Source organism: Chiloscyllium plagiosum, unplaced genomic scaffold, assembly GCF_037043375.1.
Source record: "Chiloscyllium plagiosum isolate Xiang-an unplaced genomic scaffold, Cpla_swu_hap1 HiC_scaffold_27, whole genome shotgun sequence".
NCBI classification, from domain to species: domain Eukaryota; kingdom Metazoa; phylum Chordata; class Chondrichthyes; order Orectolobiformes; family Hemiscylliidae; genus Chiloscyllium; species Chiloscyllium plagiosum.
This window is the reverse complement of record NW_028270165.1, coordinates 74,799,162-74,821,807: the sequence shown is the minus strand read 5'-3', so window position 1 is coordinate 74,821,807 and position 22,646 is coordinate 74,799,162. Positions and strand designations below refer to the sequence as shown.

At 48.7% G+C, this 22,646-nt stretch overlaps 1 protein-coding gene across 1 annotated transcript in view; it reads right to left on the bottom strand.

The window, feature by feature from the left end:
* LOC122547639 (proteasome activator complex subunit 2-like) overlaps positions 1-22,646 on the bottom strand; it is a 108,944-nt gene that overhangs the window by 40,813 nt on the left and 45,485 nt on the right. Inside the window, exon 8 of the mRNA XM_087974891.1 lies at positions 21,214-21,281. Within this exon, the coding sequence (XP_087831017.1) occupies positions 21,214-21,281 (68 nt within the window). The remainder of the gene's footprint in view (positions 1-21,213; positions 21,282-22,646) is intronic.

Genomic DNA, 22,646 nt, shown 5'->3' with positions numbered 1-22,646 from the left:
GTCTCCCCAGTCCTCAGCCTGTGAGTGTGTAGATATAGATGTATACCCAGTCCCCAGCCTGTGAGAGTGTAGATATAGATGTATACCCAGTCCCCAGCCTGTGAGAGTGTCGATATTGGTGTCTCCCCAGTCCTCAGCCTGTGAGAGTGTAGATATAGATGTATACCCAGTCCCCAGCCTGTGAGTGTGTAGATATAGATGTCTCCCCAGTCCCCAGCCTGTGAGAGTGTATATATAGATGTATACCCAGTCCGCAGCCTGTGAGAGTGTATATATAGATGTATACCCAGTCCGCAGCCTGTGAGAGTGTAGATATAGATGTATACCCAGTCCCCAGCCTGTGAGAGTGTCGATATTGGTGTCTCCCCAGTCCTCAGCCTGTGAGAGTGTAGATATAGATGTATACCCAGTCCCCAGCCTGTGAGTGTGTAGATATAGATGTATACCCAGTCCCCAGCCTGTGAGTGTGTAGATATAGATGTATACCCAGTCCCCAGCCTGTGAGTGTGTAGATATAGATGTCTCCCCAGTCCTCAGCCTGTGAGAGTGTATATATAGATGTATACCCAGTCCCCAGACTGTGAGTGTGTAGATATAGATGTATACCCAGTCCCCAGCCTGTGAGAGTGTAGATATAGATGTATACCCAGTCCCCAGCCTGTGAGAGTGTAGATAAAGATGTATAACCAGTCCACAGCCTGTGAGAGTGTAGATATAGATGTATACCCAGTCTCCAGTCTGTGAGAGTGTATATATAGATGTATACCCAATCCCCAGCCTGTGAGAGTGTAGATATAGATGTATACCCAGTCCCCAGCCTGTGAGAGTGTAGATATAGATGTATACACAGTCCCCAGCCTGTGAGAGTGTAGATATAGATGTATACCCAGTCCCCAGCCTGTGAGAGTGTCGATATAGATGTATACCCAGTCCCCAGCCTGTGAGAGTGTAGATATCGGAGTCTCCCCAGTCCCCAGCCTGTGAGAGTGTAGATATAGGTGTATACCCAGTCTCCAGCCTGTGAGAGTGTAGATATAGATGTATACCCAGTCCCCAGCCTGTGAGAGTGTAAATATAGATGTATACCCAATCCATAGCCTGTGAGAGTGTAGATATCGATTTATACCCAGTCCCCAGCCTGTGAGAGTGTAGATATAGATGTATACCCAGTCCTCAGCCTGTGAGCGTGTAGATATAGATGTATTCCCAATCCCTGGCCTGTGAGAGTGTAGATATAGATGTATACCCAATCCCCAGCCTGTGAGAGTGTAGATATAGATGTATACCCAGTCCCCAGCCTGTGAGAGTGTAGATATAGATGTATACACAGTCCCCAGCCTGTGAGAGTGTAGATATAGATGTATACCCAGTCCCCAGCGTGTCACAGTGTCGATATAGATGTATACCCAGTCCCCAGCCTGTGAGAGTGTAGATATAGATGTATACCCAGTCCCCAGCCTGTGAGAATGTAGATATAGATGTATACCCAGTCACCAGCCTGTGAGAGTGTATATATAGATGTCTCCCCAGTCCCCAGCCTGTGAGAGTATAGATATAGATGTCTCCCCAGTCCCCAGCCTGTGAGAGTATAGATATAGATGTATACCCAGTCCTCAGCCTGTGAGAGTGTAGATATAGATGTATACCCAGTCCTCAGCCTGTGAGAGTGTAGATATAGACGTATACCCAGGCCCCAGCCTGTGAGAGTGTATATATAGATGTCTCCCCAGTCTCCAGCCTGTGAGAGTGTAGATATAGATGTATACCCAGTCCCCAGCCTGTGAGAGTGTAGATATAGGTGTCTCCCCAGTCCTCAGCCTGTGAGAGTGTAGATATAGATGTATACCCAGTCCTCAGCCTGTGAGAGTGCAGATATAGACGTATACCCAATCCCCAGCCTGTGAGAGTGTAGATATAGATGTATCCCCAGTCCCTCGTCTGTGAGAGTGTAGATATAGATGTCTCCCCAGTCTCCAGCCTGTGAGAGTGTAGATATAGATGTATCCCCAGTCCCTCGTCTGTGCGAGTGTAGATATAGATGTCTCCCCAGTCTCCAGCCTGTGAGAGTGTAGATATAGATGTCTCCCCAGTCCCCAGCCTGTGAGAACGTAGATATAGATGTATACCCAGTCCCCAGCCTGTGAGAGTGTCGATATAGATGTATACCCAATCCATAGCCTGTGAGAGTGTAGATATAGATGTATACCCAGTCCCCAGCCTGTGAGAGTGTAGATATAGATGTATACCCAGTCCCAGCCTGTGAGAGTGTATGTATAGATGTATACCCAGTCCCCACCCTGTGAGAGTGTAGATATAGATGTATACACAGTCCCCAGCCTGTGAGAGTGTAGATATAGATGTATACCCAGTCCCCAGCCTGTGCGAGTGTCGATATAGATGTATACCCAGTCCCCAGCCTGTGAGATTGTCGATATAGATGTATACCCAGTTCCCAGCCTGTGAGAGTGTAGATATAGATGTATACCCAGTCCCCAGCGTGTCACAGTGTCGATATAGATGTATACCCAGTCCCCAGCCTGTGAGAGTGTAGATATAGATGTATACCCAGTCCCCAGCCTGTGAGAGTGTCGATATAGATGTATACCCAGTCCCCAGCCTGTGAGGCTGTAGATATAGATGTATCCCCAGTCCCCAGCCTGTGAGAGTGTAGATATAGATGTATACCCAGTCCCCAGACTGAGTGTGTAGATATAGATGTATACCCAGTCCCCAGCCTGTGAGAGTGTCGATATAGATGTATACCCAGTCCCCAGCCTGTGAGAGTGTAGATATAGATGTCTCCCCAGTCCCCAGCCTGTGAGAACGTAGATCTAGATGTCTCCCCAGTCCCCAGCCTGTGAGAGTGTAGATATAGATGTATACCCAGTCCCCAGCCTGTGAGAGTGTAGATATAGATGTATACCCAGTCCCCAGCCTGTGAGAGTGTAGATATAGATGTATACCCAGTCCCCAGCCTGTGAGAGTGTAGATATAGATGTATACCCAGTCCCCAGCCTGTGAGTGTGTCGATATAGATGTATACCCAGTCCCCAGCCTGTGAGAGTGTAGATATAGATGTATACCCAGTCCCCAGCCTGTGAGAATGTAGATATAGATGTATACCCAGTCACCAGCCTGTGAGAGTGTATATATAGATGTCTCCCCAGTCCCCAGCCTGTGAGAGTATAGATATAGATGTATACCCAGTCCCCAGCCTGTGAGAGTGTAGATATAGATGTATACCCAGTCCTCAGCCTGTGAGAGTGTAGATATAGATGTGTACCCAGTCCTCAGCCTGTGAGAGTGTAGATATAGATGTATACCCAGGCCCCAGCCTGTGAGAGTGTATATATAGATGTCTCCCCAGTCTCCAGCCTGTGAGAGTGTAGATATAGATGTATACCCAGTCCCCAGCCTGTGAGAGTGTAGATATAGATGTATACCCAGTCCTCAGCCTGTGAGAGTGTAGATATAGATGTATACCCAGTCCTCAGCCTGTGCGAGTGTAGATATAGACGTATACCCAATCCCCAGCCTGTGAGAGTGTAGATATAGATGTATCCCCAGTCCCTCGTCTGTGCGAGTGTAGATATAGATGTCTCCCCAGTCTCCAGCCTGTGAGAGTGTAGATATAGATGTCTCCCCAGTCCCCAGCCTGTGAGAACGTAGATATAGATGTATACCCAGTCCCCAGCCTGTGAGAGTGTAGATATAGATGTATACCCAGACCTCAGCCTGTGAGCGTGTAGATATAGATGTATACCCAATCCCTAGCCTGTGAGAGTGTAGATATAGATGTATACCCAATCCCCAGCCTGTGAGAGTGTAGATATAGATGTATACCCAGTCCCCAGCCTGTGAGAGTGTAGATATAGATGTATACCCAGTCCCCAGCCTGAGAGTGTAGATATAGATGTATACCCAGTCCCCAGCCTGTGAGAGTGTATGTATAGATGTATACCCAGTCCCCACCCTGTGAGAGTGTAGATATAGATGTATACACAGTCCCCAGCCTGTGAGAGTGTAGATATAGATGTATACCCAGTCCCCAGCCTGTGCGAGTGTCGATATAGATGTATACCCAGTCCCCAGCCTGTGAGATTGTCGATATAGATGTATACCCAGTTCCCAGCCTGTGAGAGTGTAGATATAGATGTATACCCAGTCCCCAGCGTGTCACAGTGTCGATATAGATGTATACCCAGTCCCCAGCCTGTGAGAGTGTAGATATAGATGTATACCCAGTCCCCAGCCTGTGAGAGTGTCGATATAGATGTATACCCAGTCCCCAGCCTGTGAGGCTGTAGATATAGATGTATCCCCAGTCCCCAGCCTGTGAGAGTGTAGATATAGATGTATACCCAGTCCCCAGACTGAGTGTGTAGATATAGATGTATACCCAGTCTCCAGCCTGTGAGAGTGTCGATATAGATGTATACCCAGTCCCCAGCCTGTGAGAGTGTAGATATAGATGTCTCCCCAGTCCCCAGCCTGTGAGAACGTAGATCTAGATGTCTCCCCAGTCCCCAGCCTGTGAGAGTGTAGATATAGATGTATACCCAGTCCCCAGCCTGTGAGAGTGTAGAAATAGATGTATACCCAGTCCCCAGCCTGTGAGAGTGTAGATATAGATGTATACCCAGTCCCCAGCCTGTGAGAGTGTAGATATAGATGTATACCCAGTCCCCAGCCTGTGAGAGTGTCGATATAGATGTATACCCAGTCCCCAGACTGTGAGTGTGTAGATATAGATGTATACCCAGTCCCCAGCCTGTGAGAGTGTCGATATAGATGTATACCCAGTCCCCAGCCTGTGAGAGTGTAGATATAGATGTCTCCCCATTCCCCAGCCTGTGAGAACGTAGATATAGATGTCTCCCCAGTCCCAACCTGTGAGAGTGTCGATATTGGTGTCTCCCCAGTCCTCAGCCTGTGAGAGTGTAGATATAGATGTATACCCAGTCCCCAGCCTGTGAGTGTGTAGATATAGATGTATACCCAGTCCCCAGCCTGTGAGTGTGTAGATATAGATGTATACCCAGTCCCCAGCCTGTGAGTGTGTAGATATAGATGTCTCCCCAGTCCTCAGCCTGTGAGAGTGTATATATAGATGTATACCCAGTCCCCAGACTGTGAGTGTGTAGATATAGATGTATACCCAGTCCCCAGCCTGTGAGAGTGTAGATATAGATGTATACCCAGTCCCCAGCCTGTGAGAGTGTAGATAAAGATGTATAACCAGTCCACAGCCTGTGAGAGTGTAGATATAGATGTATACCCAGTCTCCAGTCTGTGAGAGTGTATATATAGATGTATACCCAATCCCCAGCCTGTGAGAGTGTAGATATAGATGTATACCCAGTCCCCAGCCTGTGAGAGTGTAGATATAGATGTATACACAGTCCCCAGCCTGTGAGAGTGTAGATATAGATGTATACCCAGTCCCCAGCCTGTGAGAGTGTCGATATAGATGTATACCCAGTCCCCAGCCTGTGAGAGTGTAGATATCGGAGTCTCCCCAGTCCCCAGCCTGTGAGAGTGTAGATATAGGTGTATACCCAGTCTCCAGCCTGTGAGAGTGTAGATATAGATGTATACCCAGTCCCCAGCCTGTGAGAGTGTAAATATAGATGTATACCCAATCCATAGCCTGTGAGAGTGTAGATATCGATTTATACCCAGTCCCCAGCCTGTGAGAGTGTAGATATAGATGTATACCCAGTCCTCAGCCTGTGAGCGTGTAGATATAGATGTATTCCCAATCCCTGGCCTGTGAGAGTGTAGATATAGATGTATACCCAATCCCCAGCCTGTGAGAGTGTAGATATAGATGTATACCCAGTCCCCAGCCTGTGAGAGTGTAGATATAGATGTATACACAGTCCCCAGCCTGTGAGAGTGTAGATATAGATGTATACCCAGTCCCCAGCGTGTCACAGTGTCGATATAGATGTATACCCAGTCCCCAGCCTGTGAGAGTGTAGATATAGATGTATACCCAGTCCCCAGCCTGTGAGAATGTAGATATAGATGTATACCCAGTCACCAGCCTGTGAGAGTGTATATATAGATGTCTCCCCAGTCCCCAGCCTGTGAGAGTATAGATATAGATGTCTCCCCAGTCCCCAGCCTGTGAGAGTATAGATATAGATGTATACCCAGTCCTCAGCCTGTGAGAGTGTAGATATAGATGTATACCCAGTCCTCAGCCTGTGAGAGTGTAGATATAGACGTATACCCAGGCCCCAGCCTGTGAGAGTGTATATATAGATGTCTCCCCAGTCTCCAGCCTGTGAGAGTGTAGATATAGATGTATACCCAGTCCCCAGCCTGTGAGAGTGTAGATATAGGTGTCTCCCCAGTCCTCAGCCTGTGAGAGTGTAGATATAGATGTATACCCAGTCCTCAGCCTGTGAGAGTGCAGATATAGACGTATACCCAATCCCCAGCCTGTGAGAGTGTAGATATAGATGTATCCCCAGTCCCTCGTCTGTGAGAGTGTAGATATAGATGTCTCCCCAGTCTCCAGCCTGTGAGAGTGTAGATATAGATGTATCCCCAGTCCCTCGTCTGTGCGAGTGTAGATATAGATGTCTCCCCAGTCTCCAGCCTGTGAGAGTGTAGATATAGATGTCTCCCCAGTCCCCAGCCTGTGAGAACGTAGATATAGATGTATACCCAGTCCCCAGCCTGTGAGAGTGTCGATATAGATGTATACCCAATCCATAGCCTGTGAGAGTGTAGATATAGATGTATACCCAGTCCCCAGCCTGTGAGAGTGTAGATATAGATGTATACCCAGTCCCAGCCTGTGAGAGTGTATGTATAGATGTATACCCAGTCCCCACCCTGTGAGAGTGTAGATATAGATGTATACACAGTCCCCAGCCTGTGAGAGTGTAGATATAGATGTATACCCAGTCCCCAGCCTGTGCGAGTGTCGATATAGATGTATACCCAGTCCCCAGCCTGTGAGATTGTCGATATAGATGTATACCCAGTTCCCAGCCTGTGAGAGTGTAGATATAGATGTATACCCAGTCCCCAGCGTGTCACAGTGTCGATATAGATGTATACCCAGTCCCCAGCCTGTGAGAGTGTAGATATAGATGTATACCCAGTCCCCAGCCTGTGAGAGTGTCGATATAGATGTATACCCAGTCCCCAGCCTGTGAGGCTGTAGATATAGATGTATCCCCAGTCCCCAGCCTGTGAGAGTGTAGATATAGATGTATACCCAGTCCCCAGACTGAGTGTGTAGATATAGATGTATACCCAGTCCCCAGCCTGTGAGAGTGTCGATATAGATGTATACCCAGTCCCCAGCCTGTGAGAGTGTAGATATAGATGTCTCCCCAGTCCCCAGCCTGTGAGAACGTAGATCTAGATGTCTCCCCAGTCCCCAGCCTGTGAGAGTGTAGATATAGATGTATACCCAGTCCCCAGCCTGTGAGAGTGTAGATATAGATGTATACCCAGTCCCCAGCCTGTGAGAGTGTAGATATAGATGTATACCCAGTCCCCAGCCTGTGAGAGTGTAGATATAGATGTATACCCAGTCCCCAGCCTGTGAGTGTGTCGATATAGATGTATACCCAGTCCCCAGCCTGTGAGAGTGTAGATATAGATGTATACCCAGTCCCCAGCCTGTGAGAATGTAGATATAGATGTATACCCAGTCACCAGCCTGTGAGAGTGTATATATAGATGTCTCCCCAGTCCCCAGCCTGTGAGAGTATAGATATAGATGTATACCCAGTCCCCAGCCTGTGAGAGTGTAGATATAGATGTATACCCAGTCCTCAGCCTGTGAGAGTGTAGATATAGATGTGTACCCAGTCCTCAGCCTGTGAGAGTGTAGATATAGACATATACCCAGGCCCCAGCCTGTGAGAGTGTATATATAGATGTCTCCCCAGTCTCCAGCCTGTGAGAGTGTAGATATAGATGTATACCCAGTCCCCAGCCTGTGAGAGTGTAGATATAGATGTATACCCAGTCCTCAGCCTGTGAGAGTGTAGATATAGATGTATACCCAGTCCTCAGCCTGTGCGAGTGTAGATATAGACGTATACCCAATCCCCAGCCTGTGAGAGTGTAGATATAGATGTATCCCCAGTCCCTCGTCTGTGCGAGTGTAGATATAGATGTCTCCCCAGTCTCCAGCCTGTGAGAGTGTAGATATAGATGTCTCCCCAGTCCCCAGCCTGTGAGAACGTAGATATAGATGTATACCCAGTCCCCAGCCTGTGAGAGTGTAGATATAGATGTATACCCAGACCTCAGCCTGTGAGCGTGTAGATATAGATGTATACCCAATCCCTAGCCTGTGAGAGTGTAGATATAGATGTATACCCAATCCCCAGCCTGTGAGAGTGTAGATATAGATGTATACCCAGTCCCCAGCCTGTGAGAGTGTAGATATAGATGTATACCCAGTCCCCAGCCTGAGAGTGTAGATATAGATGTATACCCAGTCCCCAGCCTGTGAGAGTGTATGTATAGATGTATACCCAGTCCCCACCCTGTGAGAGTGTAGATATAGATGTATACACAGTCCCCAGCCTGTGAGAGTGTAGATATAGATGTATACCCAGTCCCCAGCCTGTGCGAGTGTCGATATAGATGTATACCCAGTCCCCAGCCTGTGAGATTGTCGATATAGATGTATACCCAGTTCCCAGCCTGTGAGAGTGTAGATATAGATGTATACCCAGTCCCCAGCGTGTCACAGTGTCGATATAGATGTATACCCAGTCCCCAGCCTGTGAGAGTGTAGATATAGATGTATACCCAGTCCCCAGCCTGTGAGAGTGTCGATATAGATGTATACCCAGTCCCCAGCCTGTGAGGCTGTAGATATAGATGTATCCCCAGTCCCCAGCCTGTGAGAGTGTAGATATAGATGTATACCCAGTCCCCAGACTGAGTGTGTAGATATAGATGTATACCCAGTCTCCAGCCTGTGAGAGTGTCGATATAGATGTATACCCAGTCCCCAGCCTGTGAGAGTGTAGATATAGATGTCTCCCCAGTCCCCAGCCTGTGAGAACGTAGATCTAGATGTCTCCCCAGTCCCCAGCCTGTGAGAGTGTAGATATAGATGTATACCCAGTCCCCAGCCTGTGAGAGTGTAGAAATAGATGTATACCCAGTCCCCAGCCTGTGAGAGTGTAGATATAGATGTATACCCAGTCCCCAGCCTGTGAGAGTGTAGATATAGATGTATACCCAGTCCCCAGCCTGTGAGAGTGTCGATATAGATGTATACCCAGTCCCCAGACTGTGAGTGTGTAGATATAGATGTATACCCAGTCCCCAGCCTGTGAGAGTGTCGATATAGATGTATACCCAGTCCCCAGCCTGTGAGAGTGTAGATATAGATGTCTCCCCATTCCCCAGCCTGTGAGAACGTAGATATAGATGTCTCCCCAGTCCCAACCTGTGAGAGTGTAGATATAGATGTATACCCAGTCCCCAGCCTGTGAGAGTGTCGATATAGATGTATACCCAGTCCCCAGCCTGTGAGAGTGTAGATATAGATGTCTCCCCAGTCCCCAGCCTGTGAGAACGTAGATATAGATGTCTCCCCAGTCCCCAGCCTGTGAGAGTGTAGATATAGATGTATACCCAATCCCCAGCCTGTGAGAGTGTAGATATAGATGTATACCCAGTCCCCAGCCTGTGAGAGTGTAGATATAGATGTATACCCAGTCCCCAGCCTGTGAGAGTGTAGATATAGATGTATACCCAGTCCCCAGCCTGTGAGAGTGTAGATATAGATGTATACCCAGTCCCCAGCCTGTGAGTGTGTTGATATAGATGTATACCCAGTCCCCAGCCTGTGAGAGTGTAGATATAGATGTATACCCAGTCCCCAGCCTGTGAGTGTGTTGATATAGATGTATACCCAGTCCCCAGCCTGTGAGTGTGTTGATATAGATGTATACCCAGTCCCCAGCCTGTGAGTGTGTAGATATAGATGTATACCCAGTCCCCAGCCTATGAGAGTGTAGATATAGGATTCTCCCCAGTCCCCAGCCTGTGAGAGTGTAGATATAGATGTATACCCAGTCCCCAGCCTGTGAGAGTGTAGATATAGATGTATACACAGTCCCCAGCCTGTGAGAGTGTAGATATAGATGTATACCCAGTCCCCAGCCTGTGAGAGTGTCAATATAGATGTATACCCAGTCCCCAGCCTGTGAGAGTGTAGATATAGGAGTCTCCCCAGTCCCCAGCCTGTGAGAGTGTAGATATAGATGTATACACAGTCCCCAGCCTGTGAGAGTGTAGATATAGATGTATACCCAGTCCCCAGCCTGTGCGAGTGTCGATATAGATGTATACCCAGTTCCCAGCCTGTGAGAGTGTCGATATAGATGTATACCCAGTTGCCAGCCTGTGAGAGTGTAGATATAGATGAATACCCAATCCCCAGCGTGTCACAGTGTCGATATAGATGTATACCCAGTCCCCAGCCTGTGATAGTGTAGATATAGATGTATACCCAGTCCCCAGCCTGTGAGAGTGTCGATATAGATGTATACCCAGTCCCCAGCCTGTGAGAGTGTAGATATAGATGTATCCCCAGTCCCCAGCCTGTGAGAGTGTAGATATAGATGTATACCCAGTCCCCAGACTGTGAGTGTGTAGATATAGATGTATACCCAGTCGCCAGCCTGTGAGAGTGTATATATAGATGTCTCCCCAGTCCCCAGCCTGTGAGAGTGTAGATATAGATGTATACCCAGTCCCCAGCCTGTGAGAGTGTAGATATAGATGTATACCCAGTCCCCAGCCTGTGAGAATGTAGATATAGATGTATACCCAGTCACCAGCCTGTGAGAGTGTATATATAGATGTCTCCCCAGTCCCCAGCCTGTGAGAGTGTCGATATAGATGTATACCCAGTCCCCAGCCTGTGAGAGTGTAGATATAGATGTATACCCAGTCCCCAGCCTGTGAGAGTGTAGATATAGATGTGTACCCAGTCCTCAGCCTGTGAGAGTGTAGATATAGACGTATACCCAGGCCCCACCCTGTGAGAGTGTATATATAGATGTCTCCCCAGTCGCCAGCCTGTGAGAGTGTAGATATAGGTGTCTCCCCAGTCCTCAGCCTGTGAGAGTGTAGATATAGATGTATACCCAGTCCTCAGCCTGTGAGAGTGTAGATATAGACGTATACCCAGTCCCCAGTCTGTGAGAGTGTAGATATAGATGTATACCCAGTCCCCAGCCTGTGAGAGTGTAGATATAGATGTATACCCAGTCCCCAGCCTGTGAGAGTGTCGATATTGGTGTCTCCCCAGTCCCCAGCCTTTGAGAGTGTAGATATAGATGTATACCCAGTCCCCAGCCTGTGAGAGTGTAGATATGGATGTATACCCAGTCCCCAGCCTGTGAGAGTGTCGATATTGGTGTCTCCTCAGTCCCCAGCCTGTGAGAGTGTAGATATAGATGTCTCCCCATTCCCCAGCCTGTGAGAACGTAGATATAGATGTCTCCCCAGTCCCAACCTGTGAGAGTGTAGATATAGATGTATACCCAGTCCCCAGCCTGTGAGAGTGTAGAAATAGATGTATACCCAGTCCCCAGCCTGTGAGAGTGTAGATATAGATGTATACCCAGTCCCCAGCCTGTGAGAGTGTAGATATAGATGTATACCCAGTCCCCAGCCTGTGAGAGTGTCGATATAGATGTATACCCAGTCCCCAGACTGTGAGTGTGTAGATATAGATGTATACCCAGTCCCCAGCCTGTGAGAGTGTCGATATAGATGTATACCCAGTCCCCAGCCTGTGAGAGTGTAGATATAGATGTCTCCCCATTCCCCAGCCTGTGAGAACGTAGATATAGATGTCTCCCCAGTCCCAACCTGTGAGAGTGTAGATATAGATGTATACCCAGTCCCCAGCCTGTGAGAGTGTCGATATAGATGTATACCCAGTCCCCAGCCTGTGAGAGTGTAGATATAGATGTCTCCCCAGTCCCCAGCCTGTGAGAACGTAGATATAGATGTCTCCCCAGTCCCCAGCCTGTGAGAGTGTAGATATAGATGTATACCCAGTCCCCAGCCTGTGAGAGTGTCGATATAGATGTATACCCAGTCCCCAGCCTGTGAGAGTGTAGATATAGATGTATACCCAGTCCCCAGCCTGTGAGAGTGTAGATATAGATGTATACCCAGTCCCCAGCCTGTGAGAGTGTAGATATAGATGTATACCCAGTCCCCAGCCTGTGAGAGTGTAGATATAGATGTATACCCAGTCCCCAGCCTGTGAGAGTGTGGATATTGGTGTCTCCCCAGTCCTCAGCCTGTGAGTGTGTAGATATAGATGTATACCCAGTCCCCAGCCTGTGAGAGTGTAGATATAGATGTCTCCCCAGTCCCAACCTGTGAGAGTGTAGATATAGATGTATACCCAGTCCCCAGCCTGTGAGAGTGTCGATATAGATGTATACCCAGTCCCCAGCCTGTGAGAGTGTAGATATAGATGTCTCCCCAGTCCCCAGCCTGTGAGAACGTAGATATAGATGTCTCCCCAGTCCCCAGCCTGTGAGAGTGTAGATATAGATGTATACCCAGTCCCCAGCCTGTGAGAGTGTCGATATAGATGTATACCCAGTCCCCAGCCTGTGAGAGTGTAGATATAGATGTATACCCAGTCCCCAGCCTGTGAGAGTGTAGATATAGATGTATACCCAGTCCCCAGCCTGTGAGAGTGTAGATATAGATGTATACCCAGTCCCCAGCCTGTGAGAGTGTAGATATAGATGTATACCCAGTCCCCAGCCTGTGAGAGTGTGGATATTGGTGTCTCCCCAGTCCTCAGCCTGTGAGTGTGTAGATATAGATGTATACCCAGTCCCCAGCCTGTGAGTGTGTAGATATAGATGTATACCCAGTCCCCAGCCTGTGAGTGTGTTGATATAGATGTATACCCAGTCCCCAGCCTGTGAGTGTGTAGATATAGATGTATACCCAGTCCCCAGCCTGTGAGTGTGTAGATATAGATGTATACCCAGTCCCCAGCCTGTGAGAGTGTAGATATAGATGTATACCCAGTCCCCAGCCTATGAGAGTGTAGATATAGGATTCTCCCCAGTCCCCAGCCTGTGAGAGTGTAGATATAGATGTATACACAGTCCCCAGCCTGTGAGAGTGTAGATATAGATGTATACCCAGTCCCCAGCCTGTGCGAGTGTCGATATAGATGTATACCCAGTTGCCAGCCTGTGAGAGTGTAGATATAGATGAATACCCAGTCCCCAGCGTGTCACAGTGTCGATATAGATGTATACCCAGTCCCCAGCCTGTGATAGTGTAGATATAGATGTATACCCAGTCCCCAGCCTGTGAGAGTGTCGATATAGATGTATACCCAGTCCCCAGCCTGTGAGAGTGTAGATATAGATGTATCCCCAGTCCCCAGCCTGTGAGAGTGTCGATATAGATGTATACCCAGTCCCCAGCCTGTGAGAGTGTAGATATAGATGTATACCCAGTCCCCAGCCTGTGAGAGTGTAGATATAGATGTATACCCAGTCCCCAGACTGTGAGTGTGTAGATATAGATGTATACCCAGTCGCCAGCCTGTGAGAGTGTATATATAGATGTCTCCCCAGTCCCCAGCCTGTGAGAGTGTAGATATAGATGTATACCCAGTCCCCAGCCTGTGAGAGTGTAGATATAGATGTATACCCAGTCCCCAGCCTGTGAGAATGTAGATATAGATGTATACCCAGTCACCAGCCTGTGAGAGTGTATATATAGATGTCTCCCCAGTCCCCAGCCTGTGAGAGTGTCGATATAGATGTATACCCAGTCCCCAGCCTGTGAGAGTGTAGATATAGATGTATACCCAGTCCCCAGCCTGTGAGAGTGTAGATATAGATGTGTACCCAGTCCTCAGCCTGTGAGAGTGTAGATATAGACGTATACCCAGGCCCCAGCCTGTGAGAGTGTAGATATAGATGTCTCCCCAGTCGCCAGCCTGTGAGAGTGTAGATATAGGTGTCTCCCCAGTCCTCAGCCTGTGAGAGTGTAGATATAGATGTATACCCAGTCCTCAGCCTGTGAGAGTGTAGATATAGACGTATACCCAGTCCCCAGTCTGTGAGAGTGTAGATATAGATGTATACCCAGTCCCCAGCCTGTGAGAGTGTAGATATAGATGTATACCCAGTCCCCAGCCTGTGAGAGTGTCGATATTGGTGTCTCCCCAGTCCCCAGCCTTTGAGAGTGTAGATATAGATGTATACCCAGTCCCCAGCCTGTGAGAGTGTAGATATGGATGTATACCCAGTCCCCAGCCTGTGAGAGTGTCGATATTGGTGTCTCCTCAGTCCCCAGCCTGTGAGAGTGTAGATATAGATGTCTCCCCATTCCCCAGCCTGTGCGAACGTAGATATAGATGTCTCCCCAGTCCCAACCTGTGAGAGTGTAGATATAGATGTATACCCAGTCCCCAGCCTGTGAGAGTGTCGATATAGATGCATACCCAGTCCCCAGCCTGTGAGAGTGTAGATATAGATGTCTCCCCAGTCCCCAGCCTGTGAGAACGTAGATATAGATGTCTCCCCAGTCCCCAGCCTGTGAGAGTGTAGATATAGATGTATACCCAGTCCCCAGCCTGTGAGAGTGTCGATATAGATGTATACCCAGTCCCCAGCCTGTGAGAGTGTAGATATAGATGTATACCCAGTCCCCAGCCTGTGAGAGTGTAGATATAGGTGTCTCCCCAGTCCTCAGCCTGTGAGAGTGTAGATATAGATGTATACCCAGTCCTCAGCCTGTGAGAGTGTAGATATAGACGTATACCCAGTCCCCAGTCTGTGAGAGTGTAGATATAGATGTATACCCAGTCCCCAGCCTGTGAGAGTGTAGATATAGATGTATACCCAGTCCCCAGCCTGTGAGAGTGTCGATATTGGTGTCTCCCCAGTCCCCAGCCTTTGAGAGTGTAGATATAGATGTATACCCAGTCCCCAGCCTGTGAGAGTGTAGATATGGATGTATACCCAGTCCCCAGCCTGTGAGAGTGTAGATATAGATGTATACCCAGTCCCCAGCCTGTGCGAACGTAGATATAGATGTCTCCCCAGTCCCAACCTGTGAGAGTGTAGATATAGATGTATACCCAGTCCCCAGCCTGTGAGTGTGTAGATATAGATGTATACCCAGTCCCCAGCCTGTGAGAGTGTCGATATAGATGTATACCCAGTCCCCAGCCTGTGAGAGTGTAGATATAGATGTATACCCAGTCCCCAGCCTGTGAGTGTGTAGATATAGATGTATACCCAGTCCCCAGCCTGTGAGTGTGTAGATATAGATGTATACCCAGTCCCCAGCCTGTGAGTGTGTAGATATAGATGTATACCCAGTCCCCAGCCTGTGAGAGTGTAGATATAGATGTATACCCAGTCCCCAGCCTGTGAGAGTGTAGATATAGATGTATACCCAGTCCCCAGCCTGTGAGAGTGTAGATATAGATGTATACCCAGTCCCCAGCCTGTGAGAGTGTGGATATTGGTGTCTCCCCAGTCCTCAGCCTGTGAGTGTGTAGATATAGATGTATACCCAGTCCCCAGCCTGTGAGTGTGTAGATATAGATGTATACCCAGTCCCCAGCCTGTGAGTGTGTTGATATCGATGTATACCCAGTCCCCAGCCTGTGAGTGTGTAGATATAGATGTATACCCAGTCCCCAGCCTGTGAGTGTGTAGATATAGATGTATACCCAGTCCCCAGCCTGTGAGAGTGTAGATATAGATGTATACCCAGTCCCCAGCCTATGAGAGTGTAGATATAGGATTCTCCCCAGTCCCCAGCCTGTGAGAGTGTAGATATAGATGTATACCCAGTCCCCAGCCTGTGAGAGTGTAGATATAGATGTATACACAGTCCCCAGCCTGTGAGAGTGTAGATATAGATGTATACCCAGTCCCCAGCCTGTGAGAGTGTCGATATAGATGTATACCCAGTCCCCAGCCTCTGAGAGTGTAGATATAGGAGTCTCCCCAGTCCCCAGCCTGTGAGAGTGTAGATATAGATGTATACACAGTCCCCAGCCTGTGAGAGTGTAGATATAGATGTATACCCAGTCCCCAGCCTGTGCGAGTGTCGATATAGATGTATACCCAGTTCCCAGCCTGTGAGAGTGTCGATATAGATGTATACCCAGTTCCCAGCCTGTGAGAGTGTAGATATAGATGTATACCCAGTCCCCAGCGTGTCACAGTGTCGATATAGATGTATACCCAGTCCCCAGCCTGTGATAGTGTAGATATAGATGTATACCCAGTCCCCAGCCTGTGAGAGTGTCGATATAGATGTATACCCAGTCCCCAGCCTGTGAGAGTGTAGATATAGATGTATCCCCAGTCCCCAGCCTGTGAGAGTGTAGATATAGATGTATACCCAGTCCCCAGACTGTGAGTGTGTCGATATAGATGTATACCCAGTCGCCAGCCTGTGAGAGTGTATATATAGATGTCTCCCCAGTCCCCAGCCTGTGAGAGTGTCGATATAGATGTATACCCAGTCGCCAGCCTGTGAGAGTGTATATATAGATGTCTCCCCAGTCCCCAGCCTGTGAGAGTGTAGATATAGATGTATACCCAGTCCCCAGCCTGTGAGAGTGTAGATATAGATGTATACCCAGTCCCCAGCCTGTGAGAATGTAGATATAGATGTATACCCAGTCACCAGCCTGTGAGAGTGTATATATAGATGTCTCCCCAGTCCCCAGCCTGTGAGAGTGTCGATATAGATGTATACCCAGTCCCCAGCCTGTGAGAGTGTAGATATAGATGTATACCCAGTCCCCAGCCTGTGAGAGTGTAGATATAGATGTGTACCCAGTCCTCAGCCTGTGAGAGTGTAGATATAGACGTATACCCAGGCCCCAGCCTGTGAGAGTGTATATATAGATGTCTCCCCAGTCGCCAGCCTGTGAGAGTGTAGATATAGGTGTCTCCCCAGTCCCCAGCCTGTGAGAGTGTAGATATAGATGTATACCCAGTCCCCAGTCTGTGAGAGTGTAGATATAGATGTATACCCAGTCCCCAGCCTGTGAGAGTGTAGATATAGATGTATCCCCAGTCCCCAGCCTGTGAGAGTGTCGATATTGGTGTCTCCCCAGTCCCCAGCCTTTGAGAGTGTAGATATAGATGTATACCCAGTCCCCAGCCTGTGAGAGTGTAGATATGGATGTATACCCAGTCCCCAGCCTGTGAGAGTGTCGATATTGGTGTCTCCTCAGTCCCCAGCCTGTGAGAGTGTAGATATAGATGTATACCCAGTCCCCAGCCTGTGAGAGTGTAGATATAGATGTATACCCAATCCCCAGCCTGTGAGAGTGTAGATATAGATGTATATCCAGTCCCCAGCCTGTGAGAGTGTAGATATAGATGTATACCCAGTCCCCAGCCTGTGAGAGTGTAGATATAGATGTATACCCAGTACCCAGCCTGTGAGAGTGTAGATATAGATGTATACACAGTCCCCAGCCTGTGAGAGTGTAGACATAGATGTATACCCACTCCCCAGCCTGTGAGAGTGTAGATATAGATGTATACCCAGTCCCCAGCCTGTGAGAGTGTAGATATAGATGTATACCCAGTCCCCAGCCTGTGAGAGTGTCGATATAGATGTATACCCAGTCCCCAGCCTGTGAGAGTGTAGATATAGATGTATACCCAATCCCCAGCCTGTGAGAGTGTAGATATAGATGTATATCCAGTCCCCAGCCTGTGAGAGTGTAGATATAGATGTTTACCCAGTCCCCAGCCTGTGAGAGTGTAGATATAGATGTATACCCAGTCCCCAGCCTGTGAGAGTGTAGATATAGATGTATACCCAGTACCCAGCCTGTGAGAGTGTAGATATAGATGTATACACAGTCCCCAGCCTGTGCGAGTGTAGATATGGATGTATACCCAGTCACCAGCCTGTGAGAGTGTAGATATAGATGTATACCCAGTCCCCAGCCTGTGAGAGTGTAGATATGGATGTATACCCAGTCCCCAGCCTGTGAGAGTGTAGATATAGATGTATTCCCAATCCTTAGCCTGTGAGAGTGTAGATGTAGATGTATACCCAGTCCCCAGCCTGTGAGAGTGTAGATATAGATGTATACCCAGTCCCCAGCCTGTGAGTGTGTAGATATAGATGTATACCCAGTCCCCAGCCTGTGAGTGTGTAGATATAGATGTATACCCAGTCCCCAGCCTGTGAGAGTGTAGATATAGGTGTCTCCCCAGTCTCCAGCCTGTGAGAGTGTAGATATAGATGTATACACAGTCCCCAGCCTGTGCGAGTGTAGATATGGATGTATACCCAGTCACCAGCCTGTGAGAGTGTAGATATAGATGTATACCCAGTCCCCAGCCTGTGAGAGTGTAGATATAGATGTATACCCAGTCCCCAGCCTGTGAGAGTGTAGATATGGATGTATACCAAGTCCCCAGCCTGGGAGAGTGTAGGTATAGATGTATACCCAGTCCCCAGCCTGTGAGAGTGTAGATATAGGTGTCTCCCCAGTCCCCAGCCTGTGAGAGTGTAGATATAGATGTATACCCAGTCCCCAGCCTGTGCGAGTGTCGATATAGATGTCTCCCCAGTCCCCAGCGTGTGAGAGTGTAGATATAGATGTATCCCCAGTCCCCAGCCTGTGAGAGTGTAGATCTAGATGTCTCCCCAGTCCCCAGCCTGTGAGAGTGTAGATATAGATGTATACCCAGTCCGCAGCCTGTGAGAGTGTATATATAGATGTGTACCCAGTCCCCAGCCTGTGAGAGTGTAGATATAGATGTATACCCAGTCCCCAGCGTGTGAGAGTGTCGATATAGATGTATACCCAGTCCCCAGCCTGTGAGAGTGTAGATATAGATGTATACCCAGTCCCCAGCCTGTGAGAGTGTAGATATAGATGTATACCCAGTCCCCAGCCTGTGAGAGTGTAGATATAGATGTATACCCAGTCCCCAGCCTGTGAGAGTGTAGATATAGATGTATCCCCAGTCCCCAGCCTGTGACAGTGTAGATATAGATGTATACCCAGTCCCCAGCCTGTGAGAGTGTAGATAAAGATGTATATCCAGTCCCCAGCCTGTGAGAGTGTAGATATAGATGTATACCCTGTCCCCAGCCTGTGAGAGTGTAGATATCGATGTATACCCAGTCCCCAGCCTGAGAATGTCGATATAGATGTATACCCAGTCCCCAGCCTGTGAGAGTGTAGATATCGATGTATACCTAGTCCCCAGCCTGTGAGAGTGTAGATATAGATGTATACCCAGTCCCCAGCCTGTGAGAGTGTAGATATAGATGTATACCCAGTCCCCAGCCTGTGAGAATGTAGATATAGATGTATACCCAGTCCCCAGCCTGTGAGAGTGTATATATAGATGTCTCCCCAGTCCCCAGCCTGTGAGAGTGTAGATATAGATGTATACCCAGTCCTCAGCCTGTGAGAGTGTAGATATAGATGTATACCCAGTCCCCAGCCTGTGAGAGTGTAGATATAGATGTATACCCAGTCCTCAGCCTGTGAGAGTGTAGATATAGATGTGTACCCAGTTCTCAGCCTGTGAGAGTGTAGATATAGACGTATACCCAGGCCCCAGCCTGTGAGAGTGTATATATAGATGTCTCCCCAGTCGCCAGCCTGTGAGAGTGTAGATATAGATGTATACCCAGTCCCCAGCCTGTGAGAGTGTAGATTTAGGTGTCTCCCCAGTCCTCAGCCTGTGAGAGTGTAGATATAGATGTATACCCAGTCCCCAGCCTGTGAGAGTGTAGATATAGATGTATATCCAGTCCTCAGCCTGTGAGAGTGTAGATATAGATGTCTCCCCAGTCCCCAGCCTGTGAGAGTGTAGATATAGATGTATCCCCAGTCCCCAAACTGTGAGAGTGTAGATATAGATGTATACCCAGTCCCCAGCCTGTGAGTGTGTAGATATAGATGTATACCCAGTCCCCAGCCTGTGAGAGTGTAGATATAGATGTATACCCAGTCCCCAGCCTGTGGGATTGTCGATATAGATGTATACCCTGTCCCCAGCCTGTGAGAGTGTAGATATAGATGTATACCCAGTCCCCGGCCTGTGAGAGTGTAGATATGGATGTATACCCAGTCCCCAGCCTGTGAGATTGTAGATATAGATGTCTCCCCAGTCCCCAGCCTGTGAGAGTGTCGATATAGATGTATACCCAGTCCCCAGCCTGTGAGTGTGTAGATATAGATGTATACCCAGTCCCCAGCCTGTGCGAGTGTAGATATAGATGTATACCCAGTCCCCAGTCTGTGAGAGTGTATATATAGATGTCTCCCCAGTCCCCAGCCTGTGAGAGTGTAGATATAGATGTATACCCAGTCCTCAGCCTGTGTGAGTGTAGATATAGATGTGTACCCAGTTCTCAGCCTGTGAGAGTGTAGATATAGACGTATACCCAGTCCCCAGCCTGTGAGAGTGTAGATATAGATGTATACCCAGTCCTCAGCCTGTGAGAGTGTAGATATAGATGTGTACCCAGTTCTCAGCCTGTGAGAGTGTAGATATAGACGTATACCCAGTCCCCAGCCTGTGAGAATGTAGATATAGATGTATACCCAGTCCCCAGCCTGTGAGAGTGTAGATATAGACGTATACCCAGGCCCCAGCCTGTGAGAGTGTATATATAGATGTCTCCCCAGTCGCCAGCCTGTGAGAGTGTAGATATAGATGTATACCCAGTCCCCAGCCTGTGAGAGTGTAGATATAGGTGTCTCCCCAGTCCTCAGCCTGTGAGAGTGTAGATATAGATGTATACCCAGTCCCCAGCCTGTGAGAGTGTAGATATAGATGTATACCCAGTCCCCAGCCTGTGAGAGTGTAGATATAGGTGTCTCCCCAGTCCTCAGCCTGTGAGAGTGTAGATATAGATGTCTCCCCAGTCCCCAGCCTGTGAGTGTGTAGATATAGATGTATACCCAGTCCCCAGCCTGTGAGAGTGTAGATATAGATGTATACCCAGTCCCCAGCCTGTGAGAGTGTAGATATAGATGTATCCCCAGTCCCTCGCCTGTGAGAGTGTAGATATAGATGTGTCCCCAGTCCCCAGCCTGTGAGAGTGTCGATATAGATGTATACCCAGTCCCCAGCCTGTGAGAGTGTAGATATAGATGTATACCCAGTCCCCGGCCTGTGAGAGGTCACTTACTTTGTGATGCTGGTCTGAAACCCTTCCACCTTGGTCTTCACGGCCGCTGTCCGCTCCAAAATCTTTTCCTGAGGGAAACACGGGTGAGATCTGTCAAAGTCCTGAGGCTAATCCACCGCTGACTCCCCTCTCCCTGGACCGAACCTCTCACTACTGCCCTCCCCCCCACCATCTGGACACAGGGTAACTCAGGTAAATGACACCCTGGGTTCCTGGGAACGATATCACAGAGAGATATAGACAAAGGGGATCGTCGATGGATGTTGTCCAACTTGAAAGGGTTCAGCAAAGATTTACAATGTTGTTGCCAGGGTTGGAGGGTTTGAGCTCCAGGGAGAGGCTGAACAGGCCGGGGCTGTCGGAGGCTGAGGGGTGACCTTACAGAGGTCTATAAAATCTCGAGGGAGCATGGAGAAGGTAAACAGACAAGGTTTTTTCCTCGTGGACACAAGTTTTGGGGAGAGGGAAAGATTTAAAAGGGGCAACGTTTTCACGGGTACGGAATGAGCTGCCAGAGGAAGTGGTGGAGGCTGGTACAATGACAGCATTTAAAAGGCATCTAGATGGGGACATGAATAGGAAGGGCTTGTAGGGATATGGGCCAAGGGCTGGCAGGTGGGACTAGATTAGGTTAGGGATATCTGGGTCGGCACGGACGGGTTGGACCGAAGGGTCTGCGTCCGTGCTCTATGACTCTAAGCGGCTGTTCGGAACTGAGTTCAATCCCGGGCACCCCCCCCCGGGGGGGAGAACACCATCGGAAGGGGCAAGTTGAGGAGGTTTACCCTGGGGCGTGGAAGGGGTTAAAGGATCAGTGCCAGGGGTGGGAGTTCACACACTGAGCTTGTATTCCCTCAGATGAAGAGTTGGGGCATCGAGAGAGAGGAACCGGAGTCGGCCATTCCATCGTTCATTCCATTGGCCATGTGGCGGGCGGCCATCTTTGTGTGAGCAGGCAGCACAGGGAAAGGGTTAACGAATGTCACGGGCTGGTCGGCCATTAGATTAGATTAGATTAGATTAGATTAGATTACTTACAGTGTGGAAACAGGCCCTTCGGCCCAACAAGTCCACACCGACCCGCCGAAGCGCAACCCACCCATACCCCTACATTTACCCCTTTAACGTAACACTACGGGCAATTTAGTATGGCCAATTCACCTGACCTGCACATCTTTGTGACTGTGGGAGGAAACCGGAGCTCCCGGAGGAAACCCACGCAGACACGGGGAGAACGTGCAAACTCCACACAGTCAGTCGCCTGAGGCGGGAATTGAACCCAGGTCTCTGGCGCTGTGAGGCAGCAGTGCTAACCACTGTGCCACCGTGCCGCCCATTGTCTCATCAATCGACAGCCCAGGGTCCCCACACCTCGGGCCATTTCGGGGTTCACTGCGGGTCACAGAGGTAAGATCTCTGGACTGGGAACCTGT